This window comes from Cebus imitator, unplaced genomic scaffold (assembly GCF_001604975.1).
Source record: "Cebus imitator isolate Cc_AM_T3 unplaced genomic scaffold, Cebus_imitator-1.0 Scaffold363, whole genome shotgun sequence".
Classification (NCBI taxonomy): domain Eukaryota; kingdom Metazoa; phylum Chordata; class Mammalia; order Primates; family Cebidae; genus Cebus; species Cebus imitator.
In genome coordinates this window covers 1882794-1907654 of record NW_016107678.1, presented here as the reverse complement: position 1 = coordinate 1907654, position 24861 = coordinate 1882794, and the positions used below count along the sequence as shown (strand labels likewise).

Sequence of the window (24861 nt, the reverse complement as noted above, 5' to 3'; positions counted from 1 at the left end):
AAAGCAGCTGCACGGGGCAAAGCAGCGGCGCCGGCCGGCGCTGGCCGGCACAGCCGCGCTGGCCGAAACAGCCGCGCTGGTGACCGTGGAGCACCTCTGCCCGGGAATTTCCTAGTCTGTGGGCAATAAAAACACGGCGTCCACTCACCCTCTGCGCTTTCACTGGGAGCTGCAATCCTGAGCTGTTCCTAAACGGCCATCTTGGATCCCCCTCACTCTTATTTCTATGGGAAGCCACTGAAAATATTCAGCCCCTTACAGCAATGTGGAAATCATGAGTGAAACTTATAAAAAAGCTAGCATATTACAGGTCCACAGCACAATAGCAGTCTAGCTTTGTACAGCTTAAAAGATGAACCTGCTTCCTTTAACTAGTTCTGCTTGTCTCCTTTCCCTGATCTAGCAAGTCCTCTTTCCTACCTCAGGTTCTTCATGAAACATTACTCTTTTAAATGGTTTTCCCAGGGTAATGCCCAAGTCGCAGTCCCAGTTTCCTTTCCAGGAAGCCACTGTGTCTCTAGCATTGATGTTTGTGTCTTTCATGGATGTCTTGCTCAGTACCCCTCACTACTGGTCTACTTCCAAGGTTCAGCCCTCTTCTGTTGTCCTTCATATCCAATGATTGAAACAAATATTTCCCACCATAAAAGGCCCTTTTAGCTGTTGCAATTTTATTCTATCTCACTTTCTTTCCCCCGGCTTTCTTTCTCCTTAGCACTGCCAGTTGTCTAAGCTGTAATGTTTTCGGCACTGTTTTTTTTTTTTTTTTTTGAGACGTTTTTTTTTTTTTTTTTGGTTTTTTTTTTTTTTTTTTTTTTTTAGAGACAAGGTCTCACTCTGTTGCCCAGGCTGGAGTGCACTGGTACAATCATAGTTCATTGCACTCTCCAACTCCGGGGCTCAAGCAATCCTCCTGCCTCAGCCTCCCAAGTAGTAAATACAGGCACGTGCCACTGTGCCTGGCTAATTTTCATTTCTTGAATACTGTAGAGCGTCACGTACAACTACCTCTATTTAAATTTAACACACATAATATGCTTAAAACAAAAAAGGAGACACAATTTGCTTAGTACCCTTGAGATACTCTGGCTTTCCAAGTTGAAGAAATTTACTGAAAGATCATTCAAGAATGTCCCAGATATACAGTCTGACAAAGTTATTATAAACTCTCATGAAAAGCCTTTAAATCAATGGCAAATTTGCTATCCCATAGAATGAAGATTGCTTTGAGGATCTAAAGAGAGATATTTTCTTAAACTCTAAGCATATGCAGATCTTGGCCAGGCGTGGTGGCTCACAGCTGTAAGCCCAGCACTTTGGGAGGCTGGAGAGGGCAGATCACTTGAGACTAGGAGTTTGAGACCAGCCTGGCCAACATGGTGAAAACCTGCCTCTACTAAAAATACAAAAATTAACTGCATGTGGGAGTTACAGCATCCCTGTAATCCCAGCTACTAAGGAGGCTGAGGCAGGAGAATTGCTTGAACCTGGGAGGTGGAGGCTGCAGTGAGCTGAGATTGCGCCACTGCACTCCAGCCTGGGCGCCACAGTGAGACTGTGCCTCAAAAATAAAATAAAATAAAAATGTTGATCTTGTGTTCTTACCACACACCCAAAACAGGTAACTATGTGAAGAGATAGAATGTTAATTAGCTTGACTGTACTAATAAGTTTACTACATATATGTATATCAATGCATTATGTTGTTACCTTAAATATATGCAATTTATGAAATAAAACAAAAACCAATAAACATATGGTAATTCAAAGCAAATAAACAAACTTATAAATACAAATAGATATATTTATTTACTTCTGTGAAAATTCTTTCATTTGTTCCATCCCTATCAATGAAGTTTGGCGAGTTTTGGAAACGCTGACTTTGGATGATATTTAGTAAGCATATTATTAAAATTCTGTGGATTAGCACTTGTTCCAGCATTTCAAATAGCATAAAGCTCCTGCTAAAACATATGATCTGGCAAGGATTTTACTTAACCTGACAACACAGAGAAAGTGCCAACTGCAATGAAGAGTTATTTTTCTATCTCATTCATTGCCGAGGCAGAAAAATAGAGGAAGAAACTGAAAATCCTCTTATCTTTCGGTTTACTCAATAGTCAAAATGTTAAATTCCCTCTGAGATTAATGGGATCTATCTGAAGATAGAAATCTCATTTTCCCAGGCCAGGCGTGGTGATTCAAGTCTATAATCCCAGCATTTTGGGAGGCTGAGGCAGGAAAATTGCTTGAGCCCAGGAGTTTGGGACCAGCCTGAGCAACATTAGGAGACCCCACCCCTACACACACACACACACACACACACACACACACACACACACACACAATCTCATTTTCCTGCCTTTCACATATTTAAGGTCAGTTGGGTGATGTGACCTGTCACTTTGAGCAGAAGTGCATAACAATCCCGGAAGTTTGCTCAGTTGCCTGTGTAGACTCCGCTTCTATAAACTGACAGCTGCACACAACTTGCAATCTACTGATGCCTTCACAGCTGCAGTTTCACTTTCTTAAAATGTAAAAACTGAAGAAGACTCTTCATGGGAGTTTCTATCCATGCCCTCCCATCCATTACAAACATTCTTTTTATTTCTACCTCAGGACTTCCAAGACCGTCACTTCCCTCAATGCGAGAGCTACTTCTTTGTTTAAAATGCCGATCACATTGTATACCTGTACTAATGCAATTCTCTGCCCTGAAACCCAAGATGACATTCCTTTCTCATAGTCTTGTAGGTGGCTTTGTCTCTGCTTGTTTATTCTCTGGCCTCAAACCATTTGCACGAAGGGTGCTTCTCACTTTCTGTAAAAAGGGGCAGACACACTTGACTTCTCACTCTAATTGTGATTTTACCTCATTTGAGTCCAGATAAAGGAACATGATATGGAAACCCTTGGAGCCATGAAAACACCATGTCTCGATCACTTGAGAAGTGACTAGCGGGGGAAGAGAAAATTGTGGAACTTGTTAGATGCCACTTTGACCACCTAACCTACACCAGCTCCCTTCTGAACAGCCTTCTCTCTATTCTCATTCCATTATTGAGGGCACATTTCCTGTCTTTTCTTCTTCTGCTACGAGCTCCTTCCGGTTCTGCAAGAATGGACACCTATTACCATTAATGACATAGTCTTTTATGTTATGATTAAGTACATTCTGTCAGGCAAACCCGCTTTCTCTTTGCACCAGATGGATTGTAGAATTGTGACTTGTGACTTGATTTTTTCTGTTCTAGTTCTGGCTTTGTATCTATGGTACTGACATAATGTATAAGGCACTTCGTTTTTTTCCGACTATGCTGAGCTCATTCAAGACATACTGTGATGATTAATTTGACATGTCAACTTGGCTAGGCCACAGTACCCAGATATTATTGTAGATGTTTCTGTGAAGGTATTTTAAAAGATAAGATTAACATTTAAATCAGAGGACTCTGAGTAAAGCAGATTACCCTACATAATGTGAGTGGGCCTCATCCAATTAGCTAAAGGGCTCAATAGGAAAAAAACTGTTGTCTCCAGAGGAAAAGGGAGCTCTGCCAGCAGATGGCCTTGTGACCATTGAGTGCAACATGAGCTGCATCACAGTGCCACTTCCCTTCGTCTTCCAGCCTGCCATCTACCCTGCAGATTTTGGACTTGCCAGCCTCCACAAGACTATGAATAAATAAACTCCTTAAATAAATCTCTCTCTCCCTGTCTCATATGTTGCTCATTGTGTTCATTAGATTTTCAACTCCGGCATGAAAAGAAATTTGGTGTCTCATGTGTAGCATAGATGACCATGGGGGCATTTTATTTCAGGGTGATCCATACTCTTTGACCTATCCTTCTCCATCCACCATTATCCAAAGAAGTCCCTGGTTTATTTTATTTTTAAAATAAAATATCTCTTGTAGCATCTTTCTTCCTCCCTTCTGCATCCATGCCCCCAAAGCTTCACACCAAATACAGAACAAAATCCTTCACTTTCCTACTTTTCACCCAGCAAGCTGTGGGCAGATGAACCTTCCCTAAGTCCCATTTTCACTATCCCCTTCATTTTCTGTAAACCCAGAACAAACTCATTTTCCTGACTTTTAAGACCTTGCTTGATACATATCCTTCTCCTACTGATTTTTCAGCATTCTTCCCGGAAACTCACTTCAACCTGTGCAGCTTTGCTTACGAAACTTGTTACACTTGGAGGGTCATCTCCCCTCTCTTCACCAAAGTCCTTTATACCCTTCTCACCGCACATAAAGCTCCATGAGTGCTTTCTTTGATGTCTCTGCTTCTCACTGCTTTTCTTCTCTTCTGAACTAAAATAATTATGTACATCTGTTTAGTCTATGTAAAGTTTAAGTAGTATTTATATTTTATACATAACATTTTACGTTGTTCAGCACTTTATATGTGTAGGTCTTGAATAAAGGAAATAGATGGGAAGTGCACTGAGGTCTCTTGTGAACTTAATCTTCCTTTTCAGAGCCAGACTCTGTGCTTGTTAAACAAAGAATAGTGAATGTTGAAGTTCTGGTGTTATTAATTAGTTATTAACAACTACCAGTTGTTAATAGTTCCCAATATGAAATGTCAATTTATCCCAAATTTAGGCCTTGGAAACATTGCAGACATATGTAATGGGGCATTGTTATTTAAATTGGGATTGCATTTGACAGCTGTCATAACAGAATACCATAGATCAGGTGGCTCAAACAATAGAAATTTATTTCTGACAACTTGGAAGGCTGTGAAGGCCAAGATCAAGGCACCAGCAAAACCAGTGTCTGGTGAGGTCACTCTTCTTGGTTTGTAGGCAGCTGTCCCCTAGTTGTATCTCCACACGGCAGAAAGGGAGAGAGAGAGAGAAAGGGAGACAGGGAGAGAGAAAGGGAGAGAGAGAGAGAAAGGGAGACAGGGAGAGAGAAAGGGAGAGAGAGAGAGAAAGGAGAGAGAAATCATTCCTCTTTTGTCTCTTCTTATAAGGGCTCGGCCTTCTTGACCTAATTACCTCTCAAAGGCTCTTACCTTTGACTAAATTACCTTCCAAAACCATCACAGTGGGGATTTAGGTCTTTCTTCCTTAGTCTTACAGTAACCTTTTTCAAAAAACATTCTCAATTTTCCGCATATGATAACTGAGTGATATATTTTTAAGATTTAAGATTTTTGTTAAAATGGTCACAATAGCTTAATTTTGAAAAGCATTTGAAAGTTTATTAAAGCAGGGCTGTTCTCCATGTCATTAGAGCTGTTTATTACTGAGGGACGATCAGGGAACAGAGCTCAATAGGTTTAGCCTAGTTGTTTCGGTGCCAGCCAATGTGAAAGGAAACAGAACCAAGCCAGCTTCCAGGGAGACTGTGACGGGCTGCAGAGCTCTGTGGCGTGGTGCAGGCCTCTCCTCCTGCCCTGAGCAGCTGTGTGCTGGTTTTCTAGCACTAGTGAGGTGCTAGAACTTCAGCTAGAATTAGTAAGATACAAATACCACTCCCTTAGTGTGTTAGGGGCCACTTGAAGAAACAAGAAGGGGTAGAATACAGATGCTAAACCCAAAGTGAAAAATATAATGGACACCCAAAACTGAAAGTAGGAAGCAAAACAAAACAAAACAAAAGTCACTGGGCAGTTGGAATGAAACCTGTAAATCAGGATGTGTGGGAGGAGAAAGCATGCATAGCTGCTTCCAGCACCATAGATTTAAAGTAATCTGAGTGACAGTTTCCTAAAGAAGGTCTCAAAGAGAAAGCCTGAATCCCTAGAATCATTCCATTCACCTATTTATCTAATTTCCTGTATTTATCAACCTCTGCTTTTCTCTTCTCTGTAAAATATTGGATAGATCAGTCAGAAGTACTACTCATAACGGATACGATATTAGTCTGTTCTCATACTGCTCATAAAAACATACCCGAGACTGGGTAATTTATAAAGGAAAGAGTTTTTTCTTTTTTAAGATGGAGTCTTGCTCTGTCACCAGGCTGGAGTTGGGTGGCATGATCTTGGCTCACTGAAACCTCTGCCTCCTGGGTTCAAGTAAATCCCCTGCCTCAGCCTCCCGAGTAGCTGGGACTACAGGCACATGCCACCACACCCAGCTAATTTTTTGTATTTTAGTAGAGATGGGGTTTTACCATGTTGGCCAAGAGGATCTCGATCTCCTGACCTCATGATCCTCCCACCTTGGCCTCCCAAAGTGCTGGGATTATAGGCGTGAGCCATGGCACCTGGGCAGGAAAGAGGTTTAATGGATTCAGAGCTCCATCATGGCAGAAGGCAATGAGGAGCAAGTCACGTCTTACACGGATGATGGCAGGCAAAGAGAGAGAGCTTGGGCAGGCAACTCCTCTTTATGTGAGATTTATTCACTATCATGGAAGAGCACAGAAAGACTCACCCCCATGATTGAATTACCTCCCACTGGGTCCCTCCCATGACACATGGGAATTGTGGGAGCTACAATTCAAGATGAGATTTGGGTAGGGACACAGCCAAACCATATCAGGTACTTATCAGTCTTTTCCTTTGTGTGGATGTGAGCTAACAAAATTGGATGGAAGCAAAAAAGTGGCCCTGTCAAGGACCTGAGAACAAGCATAGGCTGGTACCTCCTAGGATGTGCTCACTCCTCATGGACTATAAAGAGGTAAGAGGAGGGCAACATTTGAACACCTGAGAGGCATGGGCAAAACCAGTTCACTGGCCTGGTACAGAAACTGCAGACATATATATTACCACTTTCTGCTAATGAGCCTGTTCAGACATGCCTCATCAATCAGGTCAGCCTTTCTTGCTGAACCCATTCATGGCTTCAGAATTCATATTGGTTTTAACTGTTAAATATCAATCAAATCAATTCACTTCTGTTCATCTCTCCTGCCAACACCAATGTCCTAGTTATGAACATTTCCAGCCTGAATTACCATTAAGACTCTTCTAATTGATCACTTGCATTTGCTGACCTCCAGCCAGTTCTCCACAATATAGTCAGAAGGATCTATTTAAACCCAAATTTGAGATGTGATTACTTTGCTTAAAACCTTTAAGTGATTCTTTGCCGGGCTTATAAAGCTCTATGCTTCTAGAGCTTCACCATTTTATCTTCCACTTCCTGTGCTCTAGCTACACAGACGTCCTTCACTTTCCTTCAACGTGCCATGCCACTGCCAGCTTCAGCTACTCCCCTCTGCTGAAAACACTCCTCACCACCCCTCCTCAGTTTTTATCTTCTGCCTTCCTGTCATTCAGATCTCAGTTTAAACATTGCTTCCTTAAGAGAATCAATTGGCTATATAGAATTGATAATAAGGAATACTGTGTATTTTATTATTTGTAAATTATGTTACATATCTTCTGTATCAGCAAAATTTTATAATAAACTTCTCTATGTATATATATTCCACGTTTTTTGCAGATTTGCTGTTAAGCATTTACCAGCACACCACTGATGAGCTTCAGTGGTCACAGCGGTAATTGGCTGTATTGGTTTCCTTCTTTTCTTTGCTTCACTTCTCCATTGCCTTACTGAATTTACTGGTATCGTCTCTGAAATAAACTCCTTGTAATTGAATCCTTGTTTTGGGGGAACCCAAATCATGACAGGCATGAAGTATATCTGCCTTGTTCACCAACTTATCCCCTGTGCCTAATAAGCACAACGTAAATATTTGTTGAATGAATAAATGAATGATCACAGTATCCCAGAGAACCACTACTAATTAAGTTAATTCACTGAAGTCCTTTTCACTCTGTGGTCTCCTGGAACATAAAGTTTGCTTGAATCTGTGGCCTACAGTGTTCCTGGAATTCACCTGTGACGGACCAGTTTCTCATCTAAAGATGAGCAGAGAATCTACATGGGACCCCTGGGGAAATCAATGTGCCCTAGTGCCATGTGGGGCAAAGCCAGAGAATGGACTTACATGATATAAAGGAGATGGAGAGAGAGACAGAGAGAGCTCTCCTGAGAAAGAAGGAGAAACAATGGCATCAAGATAAGATAAAGTCACCAAGAGTTACTGAAAACTGCTTGGTACACACCATTATCTGAATATGTATCTGTATTAATGTGAAGGAGTATCAGCATGGAAGGAAGAGAACGATGCAATTTCTAACTACAACCACTTTAGCTGCTTTTGTCCCTTCATAAGTGGCAGGATTTATCTTAGAAGCAGGTGATCTCTGTTCAGTATAATGTTGGAAAGAGATTAAATAGATCACTACTCTTCATAAAAATTGGATTGTAACTTGGGGAAGGAGTTGGGAGCAGCCTGGAAAAAGGGTGGTCATGAGGAGGGCTTTGAGAGAATGAGGGCTTAACAGCATGATGCAACAGGGAATGACCAAGACACCACTGGCTAGTGAGAAGTTTCCAGCAGAGGATGTGACTGACATGTCAAGACAGAACAGCTATGTAATGGCTTGATGTCGGTTACTGGGTGGTGCTGCACTATGGCTTCTTCCTGTCCTTATCACCTCAACCCACAACAGAGTTGGATCTATTCAAGAAATGTCTTCTCTGAATGGTGATGAGGAATAATTATGGAAATCTAGACTGTTCACCTCCAGAATGAAGAGTGGGTGGAAGAAGGGAAAGGAGATGGAATAATATCAGTTTACTAGAGGGCAGAAAGTCAGAACAATTTTCTTGGGAATTGCCAAAATTTGAGGGAGGGCAGTGAATTTCCCATTCTGAAATATTGAAGGACATATTAAGTCACCTGACATTTCTAGGCTAAATCTAAAAGTGCCAAATTTGAGAGTTGAAAGAACTTTGATTTACTTTCCATCTTTTTCTGGGCATCGTAAAGATCATATGTAGGAATGGGGTGCAATGGCAAGTCTTTGCTGACATTTTTCTTGTAGACCTCTTAGAATAATTTTTATAAGCAATATACTTCTATTAGGAAAAGCTCGCTTTCTGGTAAGAAAGAACAGGCAAAATACTGACCACTGTTGCCTAAACTCAGACTGAGTTGTTCTTGCAACTCTTTTCAAGTTTTACTATTATTCTTTCATCCTAAAGTGGAGCAATTTAAATAACGTCTTTGCCAAGCCTTCCTAGCCGAGTTAGGAAGTGTACATTTTTGGGCTGGGAGACAGCGTTATTGCAAATTTCTTTCCCTGCATGCCTACATTAATCAATGTGGTAGTTGGCACATCACATGAGGTGGAGTGATTAAAGTTCTTCAGCACTCTCATTTTGATGAAAGTATTTACCAATAAGGGACATTGTCTTACACGTCAGGCTGTCTGTGGAGCTGCGTGGGCACTAGCACAGGGGGGGCACATATCCTCCAGGCTTTTACTGTCTGGGATGATAGTACTGACAGGCCCAATAAGGCTGACAGCAGTGACAAATGGTTATGAAACCGCAATTATATGCCAGCCACTGTGCTTAGCACAGGAGTTTTTAAAAAAGGAATAAGAACATATCTTTTTACTTCAGGAATTCAGTCTTGGAGGGATTCCAGACATGCATAGCAATACTTTCAATTCTGTGTGGTAAATGTTTGATGGAGGTCTGTATGACTTTGCTGTGGAACCAGGGAACAGATGGTAATTATAAATTCTTTTTAGGGAGCGGTTAGGGAAAACTTCACAGAGAAGGTAGCATGTTAGCTGAAACTAAAATATGAGTTGGAGGTCATCAAGCTGGAAGAATGGAGGAGTATTACAGGCACAAGAAAAAATAGCTGTGTAAAGGCATAACAGCATGACAATAAATGACAAATTTTGGCAATGGTGAGTGGTATGACCAGAATTGATAGCCAAATAATGCTTCTAGAACATTGATTTGGCTCTAAGCTTTTTACTAGAAAGATTAAAAAGGGAACCAGATTATTCCAATAAACTCTGACTTTCATGGAGATATTGTAATACAAATTCATTCTTTCACTGCTTTCATTCATTTAACATTTATTATTTTTTAATATAGCATCTGGCCGGACAGCGCCAGTATAGGAATGAATAGAGCCAGACGGCTGTCCCTGACCACACAGAACATTACCACCTTGGTTTTATATTCAGTTCAGTCAATTTAGCTCATCTCATGGATTCCTTTTGAGTCAAAGGCTAAGGTGAGATAAAGAAAAGTTGGAAATGTGCTGATTTTAACATATTACCTTGATGGGCAATAAAAGACAAAACAAGATCCAGTAGTACAATAGCTCTGCTTAAAGTTTGCTTCTTCACTTAAGACATTGCAATTTATTAAGAGACTTGGTTTCTATCTTAAATGGAATGTGTTGTAAGTGAAAAAGTCTGTAATTTGGGAGGAGGACACTAAAGAACTTCTCTCCTGATATACCAGATGATCATTCTAATGAGGTAAAAGAGAAATGTTTTGCCGCCTACACATGTCTAAACCAAACCAAACCACAAAAAAGTTTTACCCAAATTAATTGATATTATTTTTGAAAAAGTTGGATACATGTTTTGTGGAGGACAGAATATTAAGTTTCTCCTATATGTGGGTGACTCATTTTTATGAAATAGGAGTGATTTCTTTATGAGATTGAATTTTGGTCTGTCACCCAGGCTGGAGTGCACTGGCGTGATCTTGGCTCACTGCAATCTCCACCTCCCAGATTCAAGCAATTCTTCTGCTTCAGCCTCCTTAGTAGCTGGGATTATAGGCATGCAGTACCACGCCTGGCTTATTTTTGTATTTTTAGTAGAGCCGGGGTTTCGCCATGTTGGCCAGGTTGGTCTCAAACTCCCAACCACAAGGGATCTGCCTGCCTCGGCCTCCCAAAGCGCTGGGATTACAGGCATGAGCCACTGTGCCCAGCCAATAGGAGTGATCTTAACAGATAACTGGCTCTACAAAAAAGAATGGCTTGGGGTCAGCTACTCCAAAAAATATTAACAATAGAAGACCCCACAATTCTATACAACATACCAATTCATTTAGTGTCCTAGATGCATATTTTGCAAGTACTTTATCTAGGAGAATTAACTACTAAATTAAACTGCTGAAGCTGAAAGATTTCTTTGAGTGCTTTACTGAGATTTTAATGGCTTAGTGGGTGTTTGGTGACACTAACCTTAAAAATTTTCCAGGCTAAAATTATCTCAGTAATACTATGGTGCAGAATTTTGGAGCCCTAATTTTCATTTTACCTGTACATGGAAAAAAGCCAGAACTGTTTTATGAGGGAAGGAAGCCTTGGTTTTGTCTGGAGTCCCTCAACCTTTTTTTTTTTTTGCTGTTTTCCATCCATGTATAACTGTCTTTTTATCAGGAATGTTTCCCAGTTAGATTTTCCATTTTTCATTGCTATGTGTCATTTCTACTCCCATTTGGGCTGATTAGGAAAGCATATGGATCTGCCCTTAATTGTCAATATGGAATATTTGCACTCTAGGTCCAGGTCAGCAAATATGACTCTTCTCACTCAATACAAATCAAAAGCTCAATTATGATGTATAATTTTTACTTACAGAACATTGACTGAAGGTTAAATAGCACAGCTATTCCTCTAAATAATGCAAAATCATTTCTGGAATTAAAGCAGACTGTCAGCACCTAGCCCCTATTGGAAGTTCTATAATGAAATGGGCTTTGACATTCATTGTACATGTCCAGGGAGGGCCTTAAAGGAAACACCTGACACTGGTTTTACACAGCAACAAAGTTCACGTGGACAGGACATGGTCCACCATAACCCAGACTGTCCTCTTTACAGGAATTCATCAGATAGCTTTTTCTCTTAAGCAATTACCATGCTGTAAGCATGCAGATCTATATTAGGTGACCTGTTGTATTTTCCTCCTTACACAGCCTGTTAAGAAGCTCAGAGTCAAACCATGAACCGTCTAAAGCAAACTTACAGAACTCTATGATATTTATTTTGTATCCAATTTTTCCTACAGAGTTATTTTAAAAAACTTTATTGAGGTGAAACTTATAAACATAAAATTAACTATTTTAAGGTAAATGTCTCAGTGGCATTTGGTACATTCACAATGCTGTGTGATCACCACATCAATCTCATTCCCAAACACTTCCATTTCACTAACGGAGTAATGTTCATTTTATTTTCTCTTCCATTTTTCTTTCCATTCTTTAAAATAGAACATTTTTTTAATTGCATCCACATCTGTAAATCACTATGTCTTTTTTTTTAAAAAAAGGTGTAGAATTTTAATAAGCAAAATTTAAAAAAATAACAAGCCACACTGTGGGAGACAGAGGAGTAGCAGGCAGAGATTACGAGAAGAACCCAGACGGAGTCACTTTATGGAAGCCCAGATGCAGGAGTTTCAAGAGGGGAAGTGGTTAACAAAAGCCTTGTGCCAGAAATGTCAAATAAAAAGAAAATGGAAATTAGACTGCTAAATTGGTCAATTAGGAAGTCATCAGTGACTTTTGTGAAAGTTACATTCCTGTTTTGTGTGGTTAGAGGTGAAATCCTGTGGTGATTAGGAGGTGACATAATAGAGACTTAGAAGCCTAGGCAATTTAGAAAAATCGACAGAGTAGTGAAATAGAGAGAGAGGAGGCTGAGGTTTGAGGGCAAATCAAGTTTGAGGTTACATTTTTTGCAAGGGATGGAGGTACTTAAGCCAAACATAGTATAATAGATGGAGAAAACTCGATAATGATCCTGGCTCTGTGGCAAGCTATGATATGACCTTGAACAAGGCACTTCATATTTCTAGCCTTGGTTTTCTCATTTGTGAAACACAGAAGCTTAAGCAAATTATCTCTACGATTTCTTCCATCTTTAGTGTTCTATGGTGTATACATGAGTAAAAGGAATGTATAAATAAAGTGGAAAACAGTAAAGCAATTTGAAAATATGATATATTATTATTTTTATTATTTTATTAATCTACCTGAAATGCTGATCTTATAAGAAAGTTTTATGATATAATGAAAGAAAAGAATTCAGTGAATGTTTAAGACCAATCATTTCACCAATGGCTTTGTTTTGCTTTGTCCAACCAACTCTTAAAATGATTTGGATGGCAAAATAGTGGTTGATGTGGATTGCGGTTAATTATAAATGGCATAAAGTCTTCGATACTTCTCCCATCAAGAGAGAAGATCTATGTCCCCTCCCTTGGAATCTAGATGGGCTCTGCAGCTGCCTAGCCATTAGAATGTGAGAAAATGATGTTGTTTTTAGGCTCTTAAGATATTAGAATACAAACACCCTGAACTCAGCTACCATGCTGTAGTGAAACTAAAGCAATCCTGTGGAGAGACTTGTGTAGAGAAGAAATGAGGCCCCCCCCATCCCCAGACACCAGCAGCTCTGGATGAGCACTGATTTGCCAGCCAGTGAGTGAATCATCTTGGAAATGGGTCTTCAACACCAGCTGGGATATCCCAGCTGACACAATGTGGAGCAGAGAAAAGCTGTTCCTGTTGATCCCTGCTCAAATTTCAGATTTATTGGCAAAATAAATGATTATTGTTTTAGGCTACTAACTTTAGGGATGGTTTGTAATAGAGCAATAAATAACCGTGTCAAAAATGTAACATTTATTCACCGATAATCATGTAACTGCAATCCAATTTGTATAAGTAATTCTGCTATCATGCCATATAAGTATTCCTGAAAAACCTTGCATTCTGTAAAATGGCACACTAATTGCATAGCGTTTATGTGGAAAATACAGCTAAGTTCGTCCACTCAAAACTTGGAGAATTTTGTAGAGAGCCCTATCTAAAACAATAACAGTATTTATTTATTTATTTATGAGACAATCTCGCTTTGTCGCCCAGGCTGGAGTGCGGTTGTGCACTTGGCTCACTGCAACCTCCAACTCCCTGATTCAAGCTATTCTCCTGCCTCACCCTCCTGAGTAGCTGGGATTACAGGCACCTGCCACTGTGCCTAGCTAATTTTTTTGTATTTTTAGTAGAGACAGGGTTTCACCATGTTGGCCGGGATGGTCTCGATTTCCTGACCTCGTGATCCGCCCACCTCATCCTCCCAAAGTGCTGGGATTATAGGCATGAGCCACTGCACCCGGCCAATAACAATCTTATTAAATGTACCAGTCATAGCAAATCTCCAATAGCATTTGCACTTATAATCACAGTACATTCTTATCAGCCTTGTATCCTGGGGCTTGTGTTTTTTACTTGTGGTTTTACCACAGAGCTCTATGGAGTAGAAAGAATAGAGGTTCTTGGAGCCATTAAATCAGCTACTTTTTGCACTAACAAAGGCTCTCTGCAAGATTTTTAGTTGTTTTCTTCCCTAATGCCTTCATATATTGCTAAATATTTGTGTTTAACTGTGAGAAAGTTTGATATGATTGCCTCACAATTCACCTTCGTGCAGATTCAAAAGTGAATCATCAAGACTTCAGTGTTTACTGATATTCTTTCTTAGTTGTCAATTACACAGCAGCTAATTTACGCTAAAGAAACATACGTAGCAGAACAGACAGTATCCGTGGTCAGCATGTAAGAGGCACAGGAATACATATACTGATTGAAAGGCCCAGTCCACTGTTGACATGGCTGCTTGTCATGGACTTGGGCCTTAGGACCTACCTTGTCCTCATGGACTGCCAGTGTCCAAGTCCAGAGGAGGTTGTTGTTCTGGGTGAGCAGCACTTTGTGCTGCTTTGCTTTCAGCTTCCTTCACCAGTTCCATCAGAAAAGGGCTGCCAGTGCTGGCTGTGGGACTGGGAACTAGAGCTGAAGGAAGGATGCTGTGGATGTCCTCTGCAGAAAGGATAGTTCCATGGACTGCTCTTCTGTTGGAAATGCTGGTGGCAGTGAAGCTTTTCCTGAGTTGAGGATGGCTTTGTCACTGGTCTTTGAGGCAATATCATAACGGGATTCATCAAAGAGTATGTTGTCATCTAACATAGACTTTGTAAGAAGAAACTTACCAGGTAGACGATGCTCTGCGCCATCCACTATCTCAAGCTGGGGTTCAACAAGAGAAAGTTCTGGACTCAAAGTAGCATCCTGAAGAATGAATTTTGAAAGACAGGTGTTGAGAAAGGACATTTGTCTGTATAGGAGAAGGGCTATACTCCATATTTTAAAGTTTTCATTTAAATTTAAGCAAACTATTTTGTAGTTGACTTGAATCTACTATAGAGGAAGGTTCTGATATAAAAATATGTTCTAAAAGGATAATATCCATTGGTATAGTGGTAAAATAAGATCTATTGCTTCTTGAATAACTGAATCTGCCTGAATACATTTAACTAATAACTAAGATACTTTGATTTCTGTCAATCATGTTAAGAATTTTTCTACTTTAGGAGTGAATAAAGCTTAGTCAGCACTTCTATTTATGAACACCCCAGTGACAACTTCTGGCATAAATTAAACATAGGTTTAAACTAAATACAAAAATTATTACTGAATTTATTATTTACTTTTAAAGACATCCATTTGTATTTATCAAAGCCACATAAATAAATACATAGGTAAGTTCTTAAGACTTAAAAACAAATTTATAAAGTATGATCACGTTTATATGTATTTCTGAAAGTCAAAGTTAAATAATATATTCTGCTTTAATTATTCTTTTCAGTTCATAAAAAATTGTTTGTTTTATTAAAAACGGAGTACATCCTGATTCTAACTGAAACAAAGATGTAACTAAATTGAAGGAAACTTTGAACTTTGGGCTATCTGAAATGCAAGTTGTATTAGATTTTGTTAATACAGAGACTGAAAGTGGGTTAAGCAAGTGCTGCTTGTAAAAAACAGAAAAGAATATAATTAGCATTGCAAAGGGGATTTTGTTCTGTTTGGTCCTTAAGCTGATTTGTTTTTTGGTGGAAGATTTTGAGACTTTATTCCTATTCAAAGAACAAAGGACAACAAACTCACCTCTGTTATATCAGCAAAAGATGTGGGCAGCTCTGATGGGGTATCAGGACCAAAGGCTGGCAGTGATCCAGCAATTTCTGTGGGTAAAAAATCACAAGATTTGAGTGTATCTTTCCTTTTTCTTTTGTAGTTGGAACAATTAAACAGTCCAGGTTGAAATATGTGGAATAACCGATCCTTAGAGAGTAGTATAACAAATCATTAAGAAATCAGAGGCATAGAAAAAAGGTCACTAATCCGAATGATATACTGAACGACAGATGCAAAGGATGCATCTTGCATGTTTATGTGATAAGAATAGTTATTAGGGTGGATTTTTAGGATGTTCAGTTTTATACTATAGATTTGGACCAAGCAGGCTGGCTAATTATCTAGACTATTGAGGATAAAAATATGACGAAGCTGATAAGAAACAAAATAACTAGAATAAATACTGGAACCAATGATCATTTGTAGCAAACTTTCATTCTGATTCTCAGAATGCCACAAAGCGCTCAAAAGAGACAAGTCCCAAGTGTCAGGTTGTCTCTGAGATGCGTCTGAAGCTGACCTTTTCTTGCCTATGAATTTCCCTGGCTCTTCATCTTGTCCCAAAAGACCTTTATGAAGTTTTCTAGTGTTAAGAGTTTGCCCATCTTAGGCAGAAAACAGAAGTGGCAGAAAATGACAGTTTTGTGCCATGTTGTACTAAAATGGCATTTCCAGTGTCCATCTACTTTGCCATTTACTGAGCCTACTGAGGATTTCCAGGCTTGAGTCCCCACCCTCCGAGGATCCTGAGTGTGCCTGACGATGTTGTTGACTTCTTCAGATCCACTCTCCCCTCTTCTGCCTGCTACTTTCTGCCCCAGAAGGTTGAATAATACGGACTATATCAATGGTTCCTTGTGCTGTCTTTGGCATTGCTTACAACAACATTAGGCAACACTTCAAGTCTGGAGGTAGTAATGAGGCTTGCTGCTTCTAGCCCCAGGGAACTCTCCTAATCCTTTGTGTATAGGCTAACCCTTACAAATGGTCCCTTTACTAAACTCTCCTCAAATTATACTAATTTGAATGTGCCATCTGTTTCTTGCTGGGACCTGATCAATTGACTAGATGAGAGAATCTGTTTAAGTTGTGCCAAGGAACAGAACTGTCTGTGGGTCCTTTTCTCTGCCTTGGTTCCACTGGCTGTCCACAATTGACCTGGACTGAACTGAAACCCCTGGATTCTCCTAGAGTTATCCTTGGTAAGAAGTGGGTACCAAAGACTCATCAAATGAGACACAGGGGAGTGAGAAAAGCTAGAAATGATACCATACATGTTCCTGTCACAGTAACGATTGATTTTATAAGACCTAAGTTAAAATGACAGTTTCTATTAGACATTCACATTCCTAGTCTCTGTCAAAATGAGAATAAAACTCAGAACTAAGCAATCACTAACTGACCATCAGTGAACTGAATTGTCCCCACATCCAAGGACTGTTCTTCCTCCAGTGCTTTGCTGATCAGCCTTTTGAGATCTGTAGCTGTGAGATAGATTTCTGGTTGCTTGTCCTCCTCCATGGTCCTGTGATGGACTTCCTCACTTTCAATTTTGTTGGAATCAAAAGACAGGAGGTCGCTTGCGGGGCTTTTTGCTTCTGCACTGTGTCTCTTAAAGATGGCTGTAAGTTGCATCTCTGTGGAGCTTGAGCTGTAGATAGCAGGAGACACATTCCCCACCCAAAGACATTGTTACATGCCTTGTAAAGAGAGTCACTAGGTTGCTACAAAGCTTCAGGACAGCTTCCACCTCTTTCCTGATGGACTTTGAGAGCATATCCCACTTTAAAACATGTTAACATTTATCAGAAACTTAAAATATGAAAAAAAAAAACCATATATTTTAGTTCTAAAATAGAATGCCAGCACGGAGTTCAGTCCACCTCAAAGAAGGATTATTAACTGAATCAAGTGACCACAGATTTTTACTAGGTCATTTTTTTTTTTTTTTTGAGACAGGGTCTCTCTCTGTCACGGAGGGTTGAGTGCATTGGCATGATCATGGCTCACTGTAGTCTCGTAGTCCTGGGGCTCAGGTGATCCTTCTGCCATATCTCCCAGCATAGCTGGGAATGCAGGAAGGAGGTGGGCTAATTTTAAAATTTTTTTGTAGAGACAGCGTCTTGCTGTGTTGTCCAGACTGGTTTCAAATTCATGGCTCAAATGATCTGCCTGCCGTGGCCTCCCAAAGTGCTGGGATTACAGGCCTGAGCCACTGTACCCACCTGTGTCTTTTTGAAAAACTGTTTTTGTTAATAGTTGCTGATATTGACCACTATATTTTGTGATCTTCTAAGTCATGTCATGCCTATCAGGAAGAAGGATGAATTATTCTTTCTTCTACAAATAGCCTCCTTTAGGAAGGTCTATTAAATAGCAATGTAAGATATAGCAGTGGGAGAACAGTACGTATATACATGTTGTAACCGAGCCAAGAGTTCAGTTCTTAAGGCTATTTCTTTTCTACTTTTTTTTAAGAAGTATTTTTTAATTAAAAAAATACAACTTTAAATGAAGCATAACACTCTTTTCCCTCAAGCTGCTTTTAAAATAACATCTTAGAAGGAAGGTGTGAGAAAAGAGAAAGATAAGCAGTACACAGTTAACTGTATTTATTATCCTAGTCATTAACTCAAAGCTTTTTTGTGTGCAAAAATGAAACAGGATTCTCTATGTCTCTGTCCTCAGAATCAGGTTTTACTTTTAGTTCATGTCATAAATCTACAGAGTGATGTAGAAGTGTTTTAAAGGCCACAGAAACTGATAATGTGTATTCTTGGTGGTTTTTCAGACCATACAATCATTTAGAGTCTATCATTTGTTATTTCACAAGTCAATTAGAGAGCCAGAGTTGGATTCTTATTACTGAGCTCTCCAAGGTATAGTGGGCCCTTTTCTCAGTTCACCTTGACCTTGGAAAGGAGCACATTAGTTTCTTTGCTTTATTCCAGACTTAGGTTGATTGCATGTATGCATGTGTATTCAGATAGACAACTGCCTATTACAAATGGCATTTAAGAAATAAAGTACACTTGCCATACAGATATATGTTTTATGTTTTTCTAACCAGACCTTGAGTAGGACAGAATCCTGTTCAGCTGACCAAGAAAGTGTTTACCTGTATACCATATAGTGATTTTGATTAGAGAGTTTTTTTTTTTTAAACAACTGGGTAATTGTTCAATTATTTCTGTTTAAATAAGAAACCATCAAAAATTAATTGGCTTATCCCAGACATTATATTAAAAATTATTTGTGCAAAAACAGCAAATTAATTTGGGGGGAGGGGATATGTACTGTATTTCAAAACATAAGAAAAGTCCAAATTACCCATCTTTTTCTTTCTTTGGTCTTCATTTCATCATGCACGATGTAAACATGCAAAAGAGAAAAAAATTTAATGACATTTATTGAGACTTCAATGAATTGTTTTACATACAAAAGAAAAAGTATTTCCTTACATTGTCTCTTATGTGTGCTCAGAGCTTTGAAGGAAACATATAAACTGCTATCAAAATTTGAATGAAATTCTGAGAGCTATGTGAATCTAAGGAAGTAAACATTATTATATGTTTCTGATTAGGATTTGAGCCTTAGTTCAAAGATTATCTGTACTTTCAGTTTTCTTCTTAAATTCTTTAATTTCTTTATATTCTGCCCAAAGAGGCTGGAAATATATCCTATGTTTTACATTTTGGATGGTGCTGATGCCAGAACATTTTAAAAAAGTATTTTGTAAATGGATTTCTCAGCTCTTACTGGCATTAAATGATTAGTTTATTCCTGAGGTTAATTTATCTGAGGCTAAATCCTGGAACTGGTGTTTTCTTGACTGATTATTTTTTGAATTGTTGTAATCAGTAAGCTTTGACAGATTGGTCGAATTCACCATGGGACAGCTTGCGAGAAAAACAACCACCTATTTACTGAGTGAGTGGTCTGTACCAGAGATTACATGCATTCTTATTTCATCTTTTCAACAATGTAATCCCCACTTCAGAGAAAAGGCAACAGGTACATAGAAGGAAAATGTCAAATGGAAATTGCAGGGTTTCAACCCTGGCCTTCCTGACCTCAAGGCTGCCTCATTTTGCCATGCTATCACCTGCTTGTGCATGAGAAAAGACCATTTAGTCATCAAACTGATGAACACACTTTGAACTCCTTTGGACATATGTGTGAATTCAGTTTAGTAGCTATGTCCAGCTTTCTCCTTTTACATTTCAAATGGTACTTGCTGCCAAAGACACTCTACACATGTGATGGGATTGGGGTTTTTGCCCTTTCTGCAGGGACTTACGAACTAATCTAACTTTTATTCCCAGATGTAACATGACTGAAAAGTACATGCTACAGGCATGCCATAACCTTCCTTCTGTGGAGGCAAGGATATGACTATCTAACTACTGCTGCTTTGTGGGGTGAGACTTCCTTCTCTACCAACCAGACACTTATCCTGCCTCTTGCTTGTTTTCAGCAAGTTTGTAATTCATGAGATTCTGTAAAGAGGACAGGTTTCCTGTGTCAAGACCCTAGTCCTGTTAATTTTTAAATAATTGTTTTATTGAGGTATCTTTGTGATAAACAACCTGGACATGATTGTATACAATCCAAGAATTTTGACGCCATACACCTGTGAAACCATTACCACAATCAAGATCGTGAGCATATTCATCATCCCCAAAGCTTTACTCATCTCACCTTGTGGTCCTTTCCTTCTATCCCTATCTGCTTCATCTTCCTAAGCAACTGCTGATCTGTTTCCTGTTACTCTAAATTAGTTTGCATTTTCTAGAGTCTATTATAAATAAAATCATGATGTACTTTTGTTTGGCTTCTTTCACTCAACATAGTTATTTTGAGATGCACCCATGTTGTTGTATATTCCAATAGTTCATTTCTTTGTTGAGAAGTTGTCTATGGTAAGAATATGTGACAATTTGTTGCCCTGTTGATAGACAGTTGGGTTCTTTCCAGATCTTGTCTATTAAGAATTAAGTGGCTATGAACATTTGTGCACAAATATTTGAAAGAGTATGCCCTCCAACTAAACCGCATGATTGCTAATAGTTTTCCACCTTTGCTGAGAGATAAAGCAATATTTAAAGTGGACCTTTCATTGTTCATGCTCATAATTGTGTTAACGATACATGTCCTAACTACTTCCCAGTCACATCAAATTCAATGAAGTCACTGATAATAAAGTACTTGTTAAATTGTAAATCAACCTTTATACAAATGAGCTGAAGGAAATTCAGTACCAGGAGACTCGCTGGGTTTTTGATCTTCTACAGGGATCTGGCCCACCAAAAAGTAATTTCCTTAGTAATATGTTTACTTTATAATATTCTGAGCATTATTATTAATGATTACAAATTTGCCACTTTCACAAGCATATCATTTATTGTATTCAAGGGCCAAAATATTTTATGGTGGACTAAATCTTCATGTCATCATGGAAATCACTGGGAAAATGTGGTCAAACTTACTTTGTAAGCATCTTTGGCAGAAATAAGAATAAATCCTTACAAAGATAAGCACTTGGTAAAAATTCAGTGCCAAGGGATATATCTTTAAAATAGTTACCTTGCAAAATTTCAACATCTAACATTTTGATTTACTTCTGAAATAGATTTTTTTAAATTTGTTTTTCATTTGTTGAGGTGAGGTGGATAATGAGCACTTGCATATTCACCAGAAGAACTGCTCCCATCATTTCCTCAGCTTTAAATTAAAGCTCTGTTCTTCCACTGCAGTGGTTGATTCAGAAGACCTTTCCATTTATGCAGAATATTTTTCTATCACTTTTATTTTTCTCTAATCCATCTGATTTCACAGAAAATACTACACGGCAGCAACTTGAAATAAAGAAAAACGAGTCTGCTTTGGTAGATATTAAGGGTTTCATCTTTTATAACTTTCAGTTTTCAGTGTCTCCTTTCCCTGAAGTTATACAAATCAGAGGGGCCTGATAGCTTTGGAAGAAATAAACCATGAGAGCTCCCTGCAAAGCTACTTCTTTTCCTGGGCCCTTGGTGCCGTTGCTCTGTGCATCTTCTTGCTTTAAGACAGTAGGCAGTGAAGGAGCCAGGAACACTTCTGGAGAAGCCCACTCTCCCTGGTTTACAAAGCTCGTTTGGGGCAAGAAATCTCATTCTGCTCATCCCAGGAGTGACATTTACCCAAGGGCACATTTTAAAAATACCATATTATGAGTTCACCTGTAGTTGTTTTGCATAATGAGAACTTAAAAAAAGATGTAAAAATTCTTTCCCCAAATCATGAACACACATGAGGGTGTTGGGATGCTGATGGTTACAGCCCTGCTTGTGTCAAAGGTGTGGAACATGGTTAAACTCTCATTTGTTCCTAAGTTAATATTTTTATTTAGAATCTTCACTGACAATCCCTTGCCTGGCTGCACTGCCTATTGAATAAGATCCAACTGTTTGGAATGGCATTTAAGACCCTCCAGAATCTGCACCCCACCCCCAGGTACTTTACCTCTTTAGTGTGGCACTATCTTATGATCTAATTTTTTTTATTTAAAATTTTAACTTAATAATTTTCGAGTAGTAATAAATAGATTACTATGAGTCAGATGTCAAAATAATATAAAAGGTATATTTTAGAATGTCTTGCTTATGCTCCTATTCCTCCCCCCACTCCCCCATTTTCCCAACTCTCCTACCCTGATAAGGACAACTTTTTATTGTTCATCTGTCTCTCTTGGGTACTCGGGTAGCATCATTTGTTTAAATATTGATGATGTTTAGCATCCCATAGGAAACCAGGCAATCAGACACCAAGGCAATTAATTGCTACTTTTTTTGATCTGTCTCTACTGAGGTATTTTCCTAAGAAGCTCATTCATAACCACATGGCCAAGGACAAAGATGAGCTCTCTATAGAGAGCAGTATTTCTGATTCCCAAAAGAAGGAAGGAATACAGCTCCTGTGTTACCCCTTAAGAATCACCTAAAGTCATGTTCTAATTAGAGAGTTCCTTTATCTGAAACGTACCCTGTTTCCAGGATTTGGCAGAGCTAAACGACTGGGAAAAAAGGAACTTATAATCTTCATGACATTGCTTTTACAAAAGAATAGGAAGAAAGTAATTTAAAAATTGAGAAGAGTTTGATTCTCTTACTTACCTAAATCCTAACACATGGATTTTTTTGAATCCTGGAAGTTTCTTGAATACCTTTTGCATCTGCAGAGAGAAAGAGATTTATAAAATACTTTTTGGGTCTACTGGGTCAGTTCTTGCCTAACTGAAAAACCTAAGCACTTTTGATGAGTTGGAGGAAGAGCTGAAAATGGAAAATTATTATTTTTTCTTTTTTAAAAAATATCTCCGAATTGATCAGATGTAAATGAAAAATTGAAACAACCAAGGAGACCAAACTCTTTGTTCCTAGTGATTTCCAAAACCTAGAGGAAAGTATTTTGCTATTTATTTAAAAGTTGTAACTGGGTAGTTCTGATCTGCTTTAATGGTTACTTTATATAAAATATAAAATAGCTTTAAGGTTGTATTTGAAGGAAAACTTTTTGTCTATAGGATTTTTACTTATACACACAGAATAATATTTTCTGATGATAATTATAGCTAGAGTTAGCTATAATATTTTAACGATGATATTTTCTGAATTAATGACTTGGTTTGGAAAATATCTATAATGTGAAAGGGATGATTATATTCAAAATGGCTGCTGTACCTAAACAAAGTGGTAGGAATAGATTCTAATCTCATAGATTAGACTAACTCATAGATTCTTGTGGACATCACAATAAATTTTCTTAATTAATTTGACCCTACTAATGAGGCATGTTATCATAATGTTTTATAATTGCTGTACTAACTACTCCCCAAGCTGCCACAGCCTGGCTTCTGCCCCTGGGTTTTCTCAGTAAGGGAGGGTTCTTTCCAGGCCACTGTCTCTCCGGCTCTTTCTAATCCAGTGGCATTATTTGTTCCCCCTCCACGGTGTCCCTGCTCTTTCCTGGTTCTTCTTCCACCTCTCTGACCACTCTCTCCACCTTTCTTGCTCCATGCTATTCCTGTCTTTACTTTCTACTTTAAACATAAGGAGCCTGTGAGTTTCCACCTTCAGCCTCCCTGCTTCACTCACTCTCTCTTTTCTTCTGGAAGCTGGACTGCAGATGCTGTGTTAGGCTCTGGGGACCCCGTGACATGGACCAGTACTGCCCTGTCCAGCTTTCCTGTTGGAGACTGGGAGGCAAGAGAGACTAAGAGGAAGGGATGGTGGTTGGGTAGTGAAGCTTGGGAGAGAAAGCAGGGTGAAAGGTGAGACTCAACAGGTGAGCAGACACCCATCTCTTTCCTCTCTCTTTCCTGTCCCCTGTCCCCAATTCCTGTCCCTGGGAGATCTCATTTTCTCCCATGGCTTCATTGATCAGTGATACACAGCCTTGAGTTCTCCACATAAATATCCCAACATTTGCCACTAACTGAATCTGCCTGAACCAGAGCCATTCTCTTCTTCCCTAATCTTCCTTTGTCCTGAGCTTCTCTGCCTCAGACAGGATCACGAACCCGAATTGCCTTCCATACTGGAAAACCCAGCATCCCTAGATACCTGCCCTCCCGCCTCGCGCATGTAGCCCCGACTCTGCTTGGTTTGAATTTCACAATGTCTTTTGTTTTCACCATGTTGTTATTCACAGGACTGGCACACCCTCCCTATCCCCACTCCTGCACTGCCGAAATGGGTTTATGTGCGTGAGTGGGCAGGCAAGAAATGGTTTTCTGGGTGTGCTGGGAGAGGAGGAAGGAGAAGGTATCTCCCTGAATACATTTGTTTCTAAGTTAATCTATTTATTTAGAATCTTCACTGACAATCCCTTGTCTGGCTGCACTGCCTATTGAATAAGATCCAACTGTTTAGAATAGCATTTAAGACCCTCCAGAATCTGCACCCTACCCCCAGTTACTTTACCATGCACTTAAAAAATACAATTATTTTATTTATTGATCATTATCC

At 39.1% G+C, this 24861-nt stretch overlaps 1 protein-coding gene across 2 annotated transcripts in view; it reads right to left on the bottom strand.

Annotated features, from left to right (window-relative positions):
• The window catches only part of IMPG1 (interphotoreceptor matrix proteoglycan 1), a 154555-nt gene that overhangs the window by 77910 nt on the left and 51784 nt on the right, over window positions 1-24861 (bottom strand). For both annotated transcript variants that reach the window (XM_017506835.2, XM_037730818.1), the window contains 5 exons: window positions 23008-23066; window positions 19184-19204; window positions 17257-17504; window positions 15824-15900; window positions 14866-14944 (listed from right to left, as the gene is read on the bottom strand). In XM_017506835.2, the coding sequence (XP_017362324.2) occupies window positions 14866-14944; window positions 15824-15900; window positions 17257-17504; window positions 19184-19204; window positions 23008-23066 (484 nt within the window). The remainder of the gene's footprint in view (window positions 1-14865; window positions 14945-15823; window positions 15901-17256; window positions 17505-19183; window positions 19205-23007; window positions 23067-24861) is intronic.